This window comes from Elgaria multicarinata, chromosome 1 (assembly GCF_023053635.1).
Source record: "Elgaria multicarinata webbii isolate HBS135686 ecotype San Diego chromosome 1, rElgMul1.1.pri, whole genome shotgun sequence".
In the NCBI taxonomy this organism is placed as follows: Eukaryota; Metazoa; Chordata; class Lepidosauria; order Squamata; family Anguidae; genus Elgaria; species Elgaria multicarinata.
In genome coordinates, this window is record NC_086171.1 from 62,619,567 (window position 1) to 62,636,857 (window position 17,291).

General features: G+C 40.4%; 1 protein-coding gene across 3 annotated transcripts in view; it reads right to left on the minus strand.

Moving 5' to 3' along the window:
- The window catches only part of TRAK1 (trafficking kinesin protein 1), a 138,292-nt gene that overhangs the window by 31,874 nt on the left and 89,127 nt on the right, over positions 1-17,291 (minus strand). For 2 of the 3 annotated variants that reach the window (XM_063129212.1, XM_063129221.1), the window contains 4 exons: positions 9,911-9,987; positions 8,658-8,774; positions 3,741-3,841; positions 2,063-2,171 (listed from right to left, as the gene is read on the minus strand). In XM_063129212.1, coding sequence (XP_062985282.1) covers positions 2,063-2,171; positions 3,741-3,841; positions 8,658-8,774; positions 9,911-9,961 — 378 coding nt within the window. In that variant the 5' untranslated portion in view covers positions 9,962-9,987. Of the gene's footprint in view, positions 1-2,062; positions 2,172-3,740; positions 3,842-8,657; positions 8,775-9,906; positions 9,988-17,291 lie in introns of all 3 variants that reach the window. The other variant, XM_063129203.1, reaches the window with a different exon arrangement.

Here is a 17,291-nt window from a genome sequence, read left to right on the forward strand (position 1 = left end):
ATGGTTATTCTCAACCTCATGGTGGGCAGATGAACTATTTTAAAACTTCCCACAAATAGAAAAAAGATAACTTTTTCCCTGCCAAACAATGATAGAGCACCAATCATATTCTGAGCTGAGGGGAATTCCAAAGGGGAGTCAGCCAAGTCCATATTGCACACTGAAACAGCCTTGTCATTCCACTGCAGCAGGTTCCATTATCTGTCCTATTTATTGATTTATTTGAAGTATTTTCATGCCACTCTTCAAGACAAAAAGGCTCTCAGAGCGGCTGACATATAATTAATTAAACAAGACAATCTTACATATTAAACAATCTTACATATTAATTAAACAAGACCCTGCCTGCAGTCTTACAATCTAAAAATACATGACACACAAGGAAAAAGGAATGGGGAGGGAAGAGGGGAGGAAAAAATATTATTTCAGTGGGGCTGGTGTAATGGCCCTGCTCTCCCTTTCATCTCCCTCAGCAGAGCTTGCTGGAATGGCTGCTGGTGGTGACACTTGAGGGTGAGACAGCCTCCATGAGGGAGAGCTCTCAGAGAGGCTGATGGAATGGCCCTGTTCTGTCTCTCACTTCTCTCTCCTTCTGACCTCTAGTATTGAGTTTTCTCCAAACAGGCTTTTAGACACTGGAGGTGGTCGGATGATCGCATGGGGTGGGGGGAGAGCCATTGTGGCTTCTCCTCTCCCCACCCCCCACCCATCATTTAATTAATTACCCATGCTATAGTGTGGGCTGGCACGTCTTTCAAACTCGGCGCATGGCACAGCAGGGGTGGCTTCATACCTACCCTATAACCCCTACTGCAGGTCGTGGGTTGTAGGATGGATTCAGACAACACACCAATTGTGTAAACATTTGCACAGCAGGCACAGGGGAAGGGGGAGAAGCCATGATGGGTTCTTTTCCCCTCGTGATCACCTGAACCCAGACACTGAGTGAATCATTCTGAGGCCTAGTCCATGCAAAGAACATATGAGGTAGTAGAACTCCTCCTGGATTCAGTATTGGCTCTGGGTTTTTTGGGGGGGGAGGGTTTGGGGAGGGGGAGCCCCCTCTCTTCTCCTCACCACATCAACTCACTCTGGGCATAATCCCCACTCCCACACAGAAGGAGAAGGGAACAAGCGGCGACTGCGCTTTCCTCCACCCTCGTGACTCACAGACAAACAAGCAGCAAGGGAGGGCTGTTGCTCATTCTTGCACCATTGCCACTTGGTTACCTGAGTGGTGATCTCAGCAGGGAGGAAGATTAGGGGCAGCAGTGTTTGCTGCTTGCTCTCTAGCTTTTGTGCTCTTGCTGAAAGCAAAAAAGCTAGAGGATGAGCTGTCAGCAGAAAGTGCTATCACAATCACTATCTCCTGAGAGACAGAAAGAGTATGCAAGAATAAATGGATGAGGAGCAACAGCTTCCTGTTTGCTTTGCTCTCTCCCTTTAGGTAGCAATGGGGACTAGACCCAGTCTGGACTCAAGTCTGCACCGCTGCAGAGGGAGAGGGCAGGTGAGAGTGGGAACCGGGTGGAAAAAACAGGGCTTGGGGGGGGGCTCTGGACTGTTAGCAGATGCGCAATGATGCTGACTCTGTGTGGACTGTACCACTTGAGACTGCTGCTGGGGTTCACATAAATGAATGCTCCCCTATAATAAAAAGAACTTCCTGTGCATTAAAAAAAGCAGATAGCAGGAAGAACTCTGGCCTAGCCTGCTCTTCAACATGCTAGCTTCCTACATATTATGATTGGAAGAGGGTGTGTCTGTAATAGTGATATGCACAAACATGTGTGCATCGCTACCTGTGCTCTATAGTCTAGGAAAAGTTGAACCATCTCACCTACCGTTGATGTAAGTCAGGCCTTAGACAGGGGCCACTTCGGTCCAATAATATTTACAAAAATTCATGGGGGAAACAGATAGGTGGACGATAGCTATTAGAAGAGAATCAGATATAGACTACACAAAATTGTGAAGTTACAGCAAGTTGCAATCAGCACAGATTCTCCTGGAAGTAGGGAAGCAAAATTTTGATAAGTAAAATACGGGTGAAGTACTTTACCTCTGATCTAAGCACAACATTTTCCTCTTCAAGGTCTTTAAGTTTCTTTTGAAGAGAATCTAAATGAAAATAGTTCTGGACGGATGAAGACGACTCATTCCTCTTCAACCTGGTAAGAGGAACAGTAAAAGGTTTTATTTTTGCCCCCTTCTGCTTGCAGTATTTGTGGTGAGGCTGCTCAGCAATCATCCAAGAACAGCCACAGCTCTGTAAGATTCAGCATTTTCATAGATATTCAGAAGGTTAAAAATAAAATTAAAAACTTAGCAACTGTCTTTCTTCCACCCATTCCAAATAGAGAAGCTTAAGCTACAAGATATATATATATTTCTGTTCTCCTTATAAGATTGCTTAGGAAAGTGTAATCTTATAATTGTATGACTGATACACACATGAAAGAAGGGAAAGCAATTTTCTTAATACTATCAGTAAACTTAGCTGCCTGTGAAATAAAACTTTTCCCATTCCACCTGTTGTTCAAGAATTTATTATACAGCTGAGCAGTCATGTAAACATGACTTCAGCAAATGATGCCGTGTCGCTCGGCCAAATTCTTCAAAATGATTGCACTTGGCTCAAAACTGAGCTGCTCTTGGCTAAAACAAAAGGGAAATGACTGACATCTAACTGAAAGAAGGGGGGACATTGCTTGCTGCATAGGCAGAGTGATTAACCACTGCCTTGAACTGATGTAAGCCTGTTGTGAGTCCCTGGTTCTGGGTTGGGCTTGGTAGCTCCACTCTGGATGCCCGTATTACGGCATAGATTGCTCAGATAAGGGGTGGGGAACCTCTTTCAGCCTGAGGGTTGAACTCAATTTTGGAGAAGCTCGGGGGGGGGCACATTCCAATGTTGGGTGGGGATGAAGGCAAAGGGAGTGAGGTCATAAACACAAGTTCTATCAGCACAGTTTAGCTTAATGCTCTTACTGCATCTAAGAGAGTTGGGGTGGGGACTGCACAAAAGCCAAGAAACCACCAAATTATTGGCAGTTGGAGGAAAGGGGATGGGGCCAGTAGAAGGGGGCAAGGCCAACTATGGAATTTCATGAGGTCCAAGTTTGGACCCTGAACCTGAGGTTCACCACCCATGAGTAAGATCTTCCATCAGTCACTGGGAACCTGAAACCTATTAGCAGTGTCACGTTATATGTGCACAGCATTGCAATTCGGACATGTCTAGTAGCAGCTTAATGCTAAACGGAGCAGAGAACTCAAAAGAAGGCTAGAAGGAACAGTGTCCTGGCTAGGAACACCCAATGGTGATCCAGGCTAGGAATACTTAATAGTGAGATAGTGGGCCTGTTCAGACAACACGCTAAGCCATGGGTTAGGCCACTAACCCTTTTGCACAAGGGATTAATAAGCATTTTTAAACCATGGTTAGGTAGCCACCACTTTTAGGAATGGTTCACATTACGGTTCACTACACCGTAATGTTTTACTCAAAATGCTTGACCATCATGGTATAGCATGTTTTCTGAACAGGGACACTATGTTATATAGCCAGAGTTTTCTTGCTTGGTTCTTGCTTTAGAAGCTGTGGTACATAGCCCACCTCCAGCTTTTATGAATAATGCTAGATGCAAGCGCCACATGATGGTGCCAGATAGGGTAAAGGGATAGAAAACAGGACTCCCACAGCATAGTGTGACCCATGTTTCCCATCCCAGACTTACGGAGTTGAACAGATGGATTCTGGCTCACTCTCTTCAGCAGCACTGGTATAAAACTGAAGCAGTTCATCTTTCATGGACAGCTCATGACGTAGCTGAGAAACCTGAACAAATAAAGGGAGAAAGTCTATCATACATTATCCAAGTGCATCTCAAACAGCAAAAAATAAACGTTGTCCATTGTGTGATTCAGGCTACTCAATGGTACTACTTTAAAAGAAATAGGAAAATGCTCCAAGTTGGGGGAAAATACAGATCAAGTATTCCAGCACCTGTTACAGTTAAAGGAAGGTTACTCATCCATCTCTTTTCAGTCAAAGTTGCCAGTTCATCACTAAGTTATGCCAGTAACTGTCGTGCATTAAATGATTATACGCTCATGGGAAACTGCAATAACTAGTTGGTGAATCACACATGAGGTCTGCAACCACATGTGGTCATCCAGGGCTATGTGGCATTCGAACTGCCAACGGGTAGCTATGAGAAAAATCACCTCATCTTAAGCTAGGCCAAGAAAAGGAGAGCGTGACTGCCCATCAGATAGACTTGCTCCCAAGGGGCACCTTGCATCAAATCCTACATGGTCTGCAAATAATCCTGGCTAATTCTTCACTGGAGTCTACAGCGCTGACTACACTTAGGAAAGCTATTCTAAAGAAATACCACTGATCCCTGCAAGTCAGCAGCTCAATTAAAAATAAAAAAGCCTTAGCCCAGTATTGCCAACACTGATTGGCAGTGGCTTTCCAGGGTATCAGGCAAGATTTTCCCTCCCCTGGCTCCCAGCTTACCTGGAGATGGCAGCGATCGAACCTGGGACCTTCTACATGCAAAGCATATGCTCTACGGCTGAGCTATGACCCTTTCCCTTGCAAATTACACGTGGCAATTGGAAACCTATGCAAGCCCTTCCTGTATTGTGCATAAAATTCTATAGCCTAAATTAAATTCTAGAATCACCTATGCAATATACATCCTCATATTTTTATGTGGCTTTATATAGTAGAGCTTGATACACACTCTGCTAGGGAAAGAAGTGAGCACACTTGGCTCTTCTGAGCTATTGAAGTAAATTTTAGTAAGAAATTAATTTTTGTTGCTAAGATGAGCAGCCCAATCCTCCATTTAAGACAAAATACTTGATTTAAGCATTTTCTTCGGTTGTTAGGGTATGTTCAAAAAGTAAGGATGGGTCATGATTTTGGCTAGGCATCCTGAGGTACATCAGAACAGAAACTAAGATTATACCATGTGTGACCAGACATAGCATAAGAGAAACAAAGGAAGATAGCAAGTAGGAACCCATTATTTTTGTGAAGAGGAATAAGCTTTAACAGCCATCGCCTTGTTCCTCTATCATTTCCCTCAGGTTTTCTTTTCTGTTTTTAGAACAGGAGCCCTATTCTCTGTTGGTTCTTAAAGTTGTCTCTTCAGACAATGACACGGTTTAACCCATACCAAATTCTAAGCTAAATTTAAATTTTCCTTCTGAGCCAAGGCACAAGTCAAAATGTCTCAAGGTATATTTAAAATTAAAAAATAAAAATAAAAACAAAACCAGTCACTTAAAATGCATCCCTAGTAAGTGAATCCTTGTCCACCAAATTAAATCTGAACAGGAAGATGTCTGGTGTGTGGGGAAACCTTCCACAGAAAAGGATTGTTGCTTTTTTTAAGATAATCATAGTCACCCAAAATTATTCTCCACATACCCTTGCCTATTAAAAAATGACATGCATTGTGCCATTAAGAAGATATGTTTTTCCTATCTTAATAATCACAGAGATACGGAAGGAGGCGAAGCTATTATGTGCAACTATGAAGGATATGAACTGAGATTATTGTGTGGTTAGAGGGACCAACACACCTGGTGCTTGAGCTAACACTGAAGTACGGGCAGAGTGCCTGTTTCTCTAATGCGTGCACAAAATGGAACTGCTAGAAGCAGATAAAACATGAACAATTAAAGTACCGCAATTTAAAATAACAAAGGATCACAAAATCCTAAGACCTCCTCCACAATAAACCTGAATGTGAATGTTACAGTAGCTCCTAGATCATATTCCTGGAGGAGACAGGATTAGATTCCATGGCGTAGTGACACACCTCAGCAAGAAGTATCTGCTTTTCCATTTAATGCTGGAACACAGCAAGGACTGGCAGTATTTGCTAAGATGATTATATAGTTGCTTATGCTATTAAAATACTAAGTGGTTATTTCTGCTCTCTAAGGCAATTTACAGTCAAAAGAACCCATTTATAAACCACAGTTCAGAGACTGTCTGAATCATGTGGATATACAATAAAGTGTTTACTCCAGTGAACTCACCTCATTTTCTTTAGTGCCTTACAATGCGTCTGAGTCTCAGTTTTCATAATTTAGTACTACTGGAAAGAGTTGCACAGGGTAGAAGTTAGTAGCAATTATTTGAAGCTGGGGAAGGGGAAAGGCTCTGTCCTTGAGACAGAAGGAAAAAATGAAATTTCAGTAGGTTTGAAGATAATACACAAAAAGCACAGGACAAAGGGGAAAGTCAGGTTTTTAATGAGTGAGTAAAAGAAAATAGAGGGAAAAGTCAGTTAACTGCACTTCTGATAAAATTCCTGCATCATGGGGGTTAAAATAAAGTAAGTCAGAGCTGGTCAAATGCACTTACAGCCTCAAATGAGTAAATTCACTAAAATTAGCACGTTTAACATGGGAAGACACTCAGGAAATAGGTGTACTTTTAATGTAGTCTTACTTGTAGTCATGGAGAAGGATGAATAAGGGCTCACAAAATTTTCATGCCTGTGGTTATTTGCAATGATATGTCCTATGTTTTTCTAAGGAAATGTTCATAATATGCTAGAGCGTTATGTACAATAAAACTAAGGAAGCAGAACTAAATGCTGGAGAAAGGTATTCTCCCTGGAGAACAGGAGACATTAGCCGTGACTAACTTAAGTCCATTGATTTCAATGGGTCTACTCGAAGTATGACTAAAGCTGAATCCAGCCCCCAGTTGGAGTTTTTCTTAAAACTGGGCTTCTTTATATAGTGTTCAGAGTTTCAGTTACAGTACTGTTTCTAGACTTCATGGCTATAGGGCAGATGTTGAGAATGTGAGCATAAAACTTCACTAGCATTAATTTCACTTTTCCTTAAACTCAGCCTGTTCTTGTGTATGAACCAGAGATCACAAACTCTGGTTTATCACAAACTCTGTTAAAGAAGCAACTTTACAACCCATAGTTTGAAGTTGGCTTGTTTGAAACTGAGCAGAGTTTGTGATAAACCATGATTTCTGATCCAGATGCAACAATGTCAAGATTAGTAGAAAATGAAATTAAAGGCCAGGAAAATCCTTCTCCTGGTTGTGCAGGAGGAATGGGAGGGAGGGGTGTTCTATCTCATGCACATAGTACTAAACAATGATTTAGCATTACGTGGTAACATGGCCATTGAGGGTGTAGATCATATTTAATATCTTGGTCTGGCAATATCATCAGAATTCTAAACATTGTCCAAATAAAGTTTTAATTTGCCGAGAAAATGGGAAAATCAGCATTTTCTATTATTGAATTAAACCATTGCTGTTTTGCAGCAGCATAATTTCCATTAATTGAAGCTCTATATAGGTGAGTAAACTATGTAAGTTATGTAATGATGATCATCTGAGTTCTGCATTCTTTTTATGGACTTACATGTGAAGATTTATTCATGCCCTCTCTCACATTGTCTGACTCCGTCAAAGGCACACACACACACACCTCTAATGCAAACTGCCTTAAAACTGCAAAGCTGACAACTTTTACAATTCCTAAATGAGTAGTAGTAATTACTGGTAATGTATTTTCCAAACACAAATTTCCCCGAAACAGAATACTACTTTTGTATACTGGTCATGTATCATTCCCAGAGGTCAAAGGATTTTAATAATCCTTCATTCTAAAGCATTGCAGCAATTTATTGACAAGAAGTCTGGCTGATAAATACAGTGGAAATATGTAATGCTACTGAGGAACATAAGACAACAATGTTGGAATTTACTGATTAGGAACAACTGAAACAGCAGTGATTATGAAAAATCAATTTTTAATGACACTGTACAGTGAAATATTTAGTGTTTTTAAGAAACAAAATCCTGGAGGATTAGGAACAGCTGCAAACTATCAGCAAATACAAACACAAAACACAGTTTAAACCACGTTTTTATGAGATGGAGGAAAGTAAAACTGCACATTAGGTGTGGCTTAATCCAACAAAACAAGTAGCCCACATAGAAGTATTCAGATAATCTTGATGAAAATTACAGGCTAAAATATGAAAGACAGATCTGTAAAGAAGAGGCCAAAGTTGAAACGACCACAATGAATCTTGACCTAGAGTTGCAGATGAAGAGAGCTTCCCTTCCCACCTGTGCCTCAGCTTCTACTGTTCAGAAGAACAAGTGGACGACCGAGGAGAAAGCCTGATAGTAAAAGGAAGCATGGCAGGAATTACAGTGGTAGTAAGAGAATGAGCAAAAATTCCAATGAACGCAGGAGATAGGTGGAAGGTGTGAGTGGATGAGCAAGCAGCAGTTAATACCCATTTGGAGTCAAGACTCACTGAGAGGCATGAGGGGAAGGCACAGAGAAATGGAGGAGTTTGGGTAAACTGACACAGCTAGAAGTAGTACTACGGAGTGTTAAGAGGATATGCAGCTGAGGCTCAGTGAGCCATAAAGTTAGGCAAGATGGAAGATCAAGGAGCTCAGGCATCCATAATTAATATTTTGCCTGAGTCTGAACCCCACATGGTGATACGGGACAGACAAGGAACAAGTGGCAAGGCATGAGGGCAAATAAAGCCGAACAAGTTTGGATTGGAGCAGGGGAGAACACATTCTTTCAAGTGGACAGTGGTGAGTATTAGGCATATGTGAATTCCCTTACCTCTTCCCTGATATGCTCTACTTGTTCTTCAAGGAGTTCATTCCTCTCAGTTAGAGTTTTATTCTTCTTTAACAATGACTGGCCAATTCGAGCAGCTAATTCTAAATCCCGCTCTTTCTGTAAAAAGGAAGAAAACAACTGGTTTCAATTATGTAGAAAACTACCAGCTTTTGAAAGCACAAGAAGATTAAATCTATGTTCTATGGAAAACAAGAAAGTCTGCTTTTCAAAACAAAGAAACTAATAATTTATGCTTATTTTCTTTTCTTCATGTTGTGGAGGAGACACCCACATAATTGGGGGAAACTGGTGCATACAGTAAATCAACAGTGTATTTAAAAGCAGAGGCCTAAGTTCAGCTGTGAGAAAGATAGTGAAAACCAGTTTTGTATGGCCTTAAAAGAAAACTATCAGTAAGTGTGCAAATATACTTGGCATAGTTTGTGAAGCTCTTAAAGGAAACTTTAGGAAATTCATATTTCTTAATACCACTTAGTATTTATATAGCAACATTTAGTACTGATATAGCTGTTCAAAGTGTGTCATCTAAATTATCTCAGAAATCCTTACAAGCACCCTGTGAGATAGATCAGTCTTATCATTCCAGCATTATAAGTGCAGAACTGAGGCTGAGAGATGGTGGATGAAGTCCATCCAATAAAATCCTGTTAGACTAAAGGCAGTGACTTCCGGTTCATAGGTCATGTGGCAGAGCGGCTAGGTTTTCTGTCTAAACAAGCATATGATTGCACCCTTAGTGGGTTTTTTTAAAAGACTTTAATCCAGCTAAATTAGTTCTGTCTGTGTCATACTGAAATTAATGGAACAGGTTTGTTGTAGCTAGCTCAAGCCTAGGGATGGATGAATCTGTCAGATTTACTTTCTCCCACGTTTGATTTTTTTAAACATCTCAAATTCTTTTCATCCAAGTTTATGAAGAAATTTGCAAATTTTCATAAATTCTAATCCAAAACAAACTGAATTACATTCTTGCTCATCTGCACTAGGCAGATTCAATAGATATAGCTATTCCCAGCATAGAGAAGACTAGGTATCTGTGAAACAATGATAGTACTATCTCAGAAGAACTGGCAATCTTAACTCAGCACCAGAAGCATGGCTGAATAAATAGGGATTCAAATAGAAACTTCTAAGTGTTAAGCGCTCAAAGCTCTCTCCCTGGATGGGCACGTCAAGGATACATTACTATGTTACCTTAATTTTATTATTCCACGTGAATATGGGATACTTGCCTCTTCAAGAAGTCGTGTAACAGCATCAATATCATTGTATGTTTTAGTCATCTGGCCCACTCTTTCAGCACATAAAACTGGAATAAAACAGAAGAAACAGTTCATGTTTTTTTGATTGTATGCCGGGGGGGGGGGGAATCAGAATGTTTGATATAAACATGAAATATTATAGAGAAAAATAAAGTTTTAATTTTTCATCAAATAGTGAAGTTGTATCACATCACGTTATTACTTACAGCTTGATCCTATACATGTTCAGTCAGAAGCAAGTCCTACTGCGTTCAATGGGGCTTATTTAAAAGTCATTTTACATAGGGTTTTTACCTTGCACTGGCCCCAAAATTAAAAAGACACAATATTTTTTGAAAATCTACTGTTAACAACTCACTTCTAAATAGTTAGCACAGGCATTGTAAAAACACATGTTTGCATATAACTGAGGGCAAGATGACACTGGTAGCCTTGTATGGAATCTTCAATGTTTTCTGAAGTCTACGGCTTGGATCCTAAGATACTTTAACTAAAGGAAGTTTACAGGAATGAAACTGCTGAGGAGTGAGGAATCACCCAAAACCGGATGGTGAGGTTCCAATTTGAGGAGATTCCTCCCTCCTCCAGCAGTCCTGCACGCTGCATGTCACACAGTTCAGCAGCCCCCACCCCACCCACAATCTTCTGGAGGGAGGACAATCTTTCAGAGTGGGCAGATGGCTGTAGGGAGAAGGAGAAGGGGAAATTTCCTTCCATGAACATTTAAGATCTGAGTGGATATGTATGAACGAAGGTGTATTTAATACTTCCCAATAGATGAAGCTCTCTGGGCAGTTTACAAAAATTAAATCACTTAAAAATTAAGTGTACACACACACATACATGCACATCTGAATGCAGACCTGTAATTGCTCTCTATGGAAATCCTCTTCCCTGTGGGAGCATCATTGTTAGAGCAGGATTTGAGGGCTGTTGCTTTTGCAATGTCTTTCAGACAAATGTAATAACAGCACATGCAAAGGCTTTTCAAAGTCCTGCCCCTGTTAGGACATCTCAATGGGAACCAAAAGGGAATGTTTTCAAAGCATTCCCTTGTTTGTCTTTCATTTCCCCAAGCAGAGCATGTTGTAGAACATATAGAAGAGCCAGTCATTAAAATCCCCTGGAATAGGAGCCCTGCAGCAAAGCCATATAGTGGCTCCAACCTTAAAGGCAGTCTAATAATAATATAAACTCAATCAATCAATCAATCAATCTCTCCTTTCCCTCTTGTTGTTTGCACATTGCATGACCTTTGCTGCATATTGACATTTCATTTTATATGTGAATATCTTAACTCCATTTCTTCAGAACTCTTTATGAAAACATGAAAGGAGCAATAGCACATACCGAACCTTATCAATTTTCTCCCAGGCAAATGACCTTGCTCTGCCCATGGGAGTGTCACTTGTGAGGTCTAATTGTTTGGGTTGCAAATATAAACGGTTATAGTTCTACTGAAGGACACATCTAGTTGCTATGGTAGGAGTGTGCCCTTGTTGAAGAAGAGATTGCTGTTGGTAACTGAAATATGAATTTGCAAGTTCATGGTGCAAGAGGGAGGGGGGAAGACGCTGTAGCCAAGAGAGCAGCGAGCAACTAACTTAGACAACAAGTTTTTACATTATTAGCATATGCTTTGTTAGGAGGGCATTTGTAAAAGGGGTTGCCCTTTGTTGCAACTGCACATGCGGCTTATGTGTGGCATGTGTGGGTTTAAGAACAACTGAACTACATTTCCAGGTAGGAATTTCATCAATATTTTAAGCATCCCCAAGTTCAGTGGTATTTGAATTTCTAGTTTGAGATCTCATGCCTAGCCAAGTACTACACACTCAGGGATAAAACGCTTTAAAAGAAGAATACATCTCATCATGTATAATAATATATAAATTATTGTGACATTAAAGGGGAAAGATGCTTCTGGGCTGCATGCAAGCTATTCAAATGTCAGCTATATGGCTTGTGTACACAATTCTATGATTCTATGGCTGACAATGGGGCCCAAGTGGTCATGCCGTTCTCTGCATTATTAGCCTTCAGGTGGTGTACAAGTCTAAAAAAGAAATGTTATGAAGATTTTAACTAACACTGACATCAGTACAACAATGTGTTCTTTGTGTTTGTTTTGTGATGGCCATTGATGATAAACAATAAAAACTTGAGAGAGAGAAGCATTCTTCTAAACGTACACACGTCTGTCGTTGTAGCATGGAAAAACAGCAATAGGCCTTGGGCCTCAATTTGTCAGTAACTATAATATGAAAATAAAATCCACAGTTCTTTTCCTTGGTCACTGGATCGATCACTCTACATCAACATGTTAGGAAGGTTGCCACTGTAATAGTTCATCTGCAGTATCATTTTTCCCTTTCATGAGGCCCAACTAATTTGGATTTAATTTGTCTTTAATTAATTAATCCACACTAGCAAAACATTGGCTGTGTCCCCTGTCTCAATGTTAATTGAAACTCTGTAAAAGATAAATTCAGTGCAAAGAACTGTCTGCCTTACAGCAACCTACTATTCAGAAAACAATTGAATCAGCTACTGGCTAATACATTTACAATTCCACATATCCCCAGAAAGGTATTTGGCAACTGTAAAATGTTATCTCAAGGAAACAAGCTAATCAGTAGTCTATTTCCAAATAAATTTGTGATTTGCTTAATTACAGAACTTGATGATTTGACCTGAATAAAGGTCATACTATAGTTAAAAGAGAAACTGCACAATAAATAGCTTTTTCAGATGCACCAACAGAACAGCAGTAGAATTTCACCCCCTCCAGTGAAAAAGATGGTCAACATCAGTTTCCCACTATAAGCCAGAGTCCTAGCTTCTGCATGGATATACACAGCAGAACACACTGAGGGAGGCTCTTCCTGCCTTCAGTGGAGAGAGTCACAGCCATAAGGCATCTACTCCAGAATTGCTTGTTTACTTGCCCCTCCACCCTTCAGCTTAATTTGGCTCCAATACCCCCAATATAAGCACCTGCATGGCTTTCACAGTGCCGAGAAAAGGATGAGCAATACACTTTCCCAGCAATCTATCAAATGAAAGCCTTCCTTTGTTTTGCATCTGCCTACTTAAGCATAATTTTAGCCTTGTGCATGACTACTCTCATTATTTATTCTACATATTTTTATTCCACCAGTCAGGCAACACTTCTCAGGGTGGCTAAAACAACCTGTCCAAGGCAAATCTGTTGTAATATACCATCTGTTAAATACAAATAGATGCTCTATAGCCATACTGAGTTGCATCCATGTTACTAGCACCATGGTGAAATGTATACCTGCCTGGACCCTAAGATCATTCTGAGAGACACTTCTGTTGAGGGGAGGCAGATGGATACTAAGGAGAGGGTCTTTTCAGTGGTGGCATCCTAGTTGTGGAATGACCTCCCCAGAGAGGGTCATCTGGTAGGGGTTGCCACCTCCTCGTCCTGCAAGCCTCCTGTCCTCTCTGAGGTTGGGCAAGCTGTGTGTTGAGGTTGTGGCATTTATTAATATATTTACTTATTTATTATTGTGCTAAATGCTTTCCCTCTCCCTCACCATACAGATCAAGGCACAAGAGGTGCCTGAGAGAGGACATTTGAATTCAAACTTTAAAAATTCCCTATAAATCACTGCATGCAGGGATCTCTTCCAAAATTGGCATGCCCAAAAGATCTCTTTAAGAGCTGCCACAGTGCGAAATTTCATGTGTTTATCTTTAAAACTGAGGGAGCTGTGAGCATTTCTGTTAATTCCCATTGATGAGAATGTACCAGTTACCCGAAAATGGAGTGATTTTTCATCTAACTATCTGGCAGAGCAGAGAGAGGGACCCGCTCTGTATTCGAGGTGGAGAAATGCTTCTTCCGAGTTCCGGCTCAAATTTCAAAGCAGAGAAGACCAGGTGAGCCTAACCTCCTTGGGATGTTTGGTTCCCCCACCTTATGTTTCTTTTCCTAAAGATGTTTTGTACTTCTGCAAACACTTGGGGTTTCCTGGAGCCTACTGATACCTCCTTTTGCGTAGGTGCTGCTATTTTGGCTATATAAGAACCCACACTCAAAGAAAGGGTTCACTGCTGGTATTTAAGAGTAAAACAGTCAGATCACCGGGGGGGGGGGGGAGTCCCACTATAAATCTAATTACATCTACAAAGTAGGTAATGGAGAACCTGCCCACACTCTTCTGTTCTTGGTGGGAGTCCTGGACATGACAGCCAGGGCCTTCTCACTGGTGGTGCCAAGGTTATGGAACTCCCTGCTACAGGAGTTCTGGATCATCCCCTCAATGTTTTTAGATATCTGTTAAAAATATTTGATTGGATCTGCTTTTTATTAGTGCAGCCCTGAATACTGCTTATGTCTGTAAATAGCTACCAGCTGTTCTTTTTTATATTTTTGTTGTTTTATTGGTTATTATACTTGATTACTTCTCGGGAAGATTGTGAGCCACCTTGAGAGTTGTTTTAGGACAGAAATCTTTTAATATAAATAAATATATGCGAACCCCTTAGATATTTTATTTTATTTATTTATTGAATTCAATTTATATACCGCCGCATAGCTGAAGCTCTCTGGGCGGTTTACAAAAGTTAAAAACAGTGAACATTAATAAGTATACAAAATTTTAAACCATCAAAAATATAAAAACAATAGTATCCATTTTTAACAACAACAGTTCTGGGGTCCATTAAAAAAAAACAGCATATGCTGTTAAATGCCTGGGAGAAGAGAAAAGTATTAAGCAGTATATAAGTATTACAAATAAATAAATAAAGTAGCTACAAGAACTGTGAGTGTGAAGAACATTTGTGGGCCATAGCCCCCTCCTCCAAATAAGGTAGCAAAATAGCTAGCAGACAAATAAGTATTTAAATGTTAAAATTTCTTCTAGGCACAGGGGACATACTTTTAAAATTTTCCTTTATATGGTAGCAAACAGATGGGACAATGAACTCCATGAACTCAAGAGGTGCAACATCCATTTCACTGGAGCAGAGCACAGAGTGGCCGTATAGCTTACTCAAGGCTCATTAATATGTAAAATAAATGTTTCCCATCTCCCTAAAGAATTTTATAATTGACAGTTTCTTGCCCATTTTATCTCCAAAAGGAATTGCAGCTTATTACGGTGATATAACAAATAAAGGACACAACGTTTCAAGTCCAGAAACACTGGCCTGTCTTCCACAATTGCACTGCAGCAGCATATTTATTTTTAGTATGATAAGGAGAAGCTGAGGTGCGTATTATAAAGCAGCAAAACATGAACAATGAACAGATTTTCTCAGTTGCTGGAAAACTAAATAGGCCCTTTTCGTGCTAGAAAACAGCCAGATGATACTGTAAAGCAACGCACAGGAATCTTGACCTCATGGAATTTGACCATGTGTACACATGATGTAAATAAATAGGAAACATAACAGCTTTTATGTGCACCCGTGCTTACAAAACTACCATAACTGGTAGCTCACAATTCATACCATACAAGTACCTGCTCCTGCCTCTCCTGTAGCAGAAAGGTATCACGCAAAAGCTCTTGCCAGTGACTCAATTGACTGACATCCTTACTGTCTCCTGGAACTGTGGACTATCATGCAGTTGCACACCTTACTTACACATACAACAAAACCATCAGGAAGAACAGCAGGGGTATTTTAAGAGAGCATAGAATAACTGCTTCAACTGCACCATTACCTTCAATTAAGGAAAACTTCAAAACGCACAATGCTTAGGCTGGGAAACTGAGAGGACTAGACTAAATTCCCAATAAAATCAGAATGATACCGATTCCCAAGCACTCTCATTTTGGGAGGGAGGTTTTGAAAATTAGTCGTATGAATCGCATAGGCAGAGTCAAGTAGAAATGGCTTATTCCGTCCTCGTCCTCGCCCCCACCCTGCATGAATACCCATATTGGACAGCACCACAAGTTCTTTATTAAAACAACAACACTTTGTGCTCAAATTAATTATATAGCTCATAAAGCCTCATCACAATAGAGAACGATTTCCTTAAAGACTGCAGGTGTCTTGGTTTGCTACCTAATCTTAAAGGAATGTTGCCACCACGGTTTGTGTTCAGAACGCGTCAATAGTTTGCATACAGGGAGGCTCCAAGATTAGATTTCATGCTTTGTGACCTCAGTCGGCCATAGACACAAAAGCGTTTGAAATCAAGAAAGAAAGGGGTCAAACCAACTATATTTTTACTTTGTTTCCTTTAAGGAGTTTGTTTGTCTCATCAAAAGCCATCAAACAGAACTCTAAAAGTCACCAAACAAAGTCTAGGGGGGACAACTGCAAGCTGCTGTTCTAACTCTAGTGTAGTCAATCACTGAATAATCTTCCTGTCTGTTGATTGGCAGCTTGCCTGTCAAAATCTCAGGAGGCTGATAAGAATTACAACAGGGATATTAGAACAAACAATTCATCCAGAAGATCTGATCTTTGGACGATGTAATGTACAAATCCAACGTGCCAGTAGCCACGTCTTTTGTCCACATCAAACATTCAAACTACATCAGAATGTGTATTTAAGCGAAGATAGGAAATGTTTGAAATTCCTGAAGTACACATCAGTTCTTAAGGATATGATCATTTATGACCAAGAGATAACTTCCCCTTGTAATTTTTATTTGTTTCCCCCAACATCTGTTTAACGTCTGTTCCTAGTAAATTGGGAAAGCATTATTAAAGACAAAATTAGTAAGTATATGGAAGGACAAGTCCTTCTGAAAAAGAATCAACACAGCTTCTGCAAAGGCAAGTCCTGTCTCACTAATCCTTTAGGGTTCTTTGAGACTGTCAACAAACAGGTAAACAGGGGTGATCCTGTGAACATTATTATCCCCCACCCCCCACCCCACCCTCATGCTGTAAGCCATTGTATAAACTAGGCTGAAGAAGAAAGGAGAGTCGTGTCAATTGGCAGCATTCACACTTGCCCAGGGCTTAGGTACCCACAATCAAGTGAAAAGGAAGGTGGTGTAGCTAGTACTAAATCATGGAGTCCTTTAAGGTATGAATCCAGAGGAAGCAAAAAGCAAAGGAACAAAACAGAAAGGGACTGCCCCAAAGATATCTCAACATTTGGGAGACTTAATAGAAATCTATATTGAGGCATGTCTCAAGAATGAGTGGCAGAGGGTCCTACTAAGACAACCTTTCCCCCAACCTGGTACCCTCCAAATGATTTAGACTGCAACTCTCATGCTGGCTGGGAATGATGGGAGTTGCAGTCCAACACATCCAGAGGGCACCATGTTGGAAAAGGCTGTCCTAGTAGAAGTATGAATCGTAGCAGTGACAGCATCAGAGAGTCAATGCAGCTTCCTTCTTTGCCCTC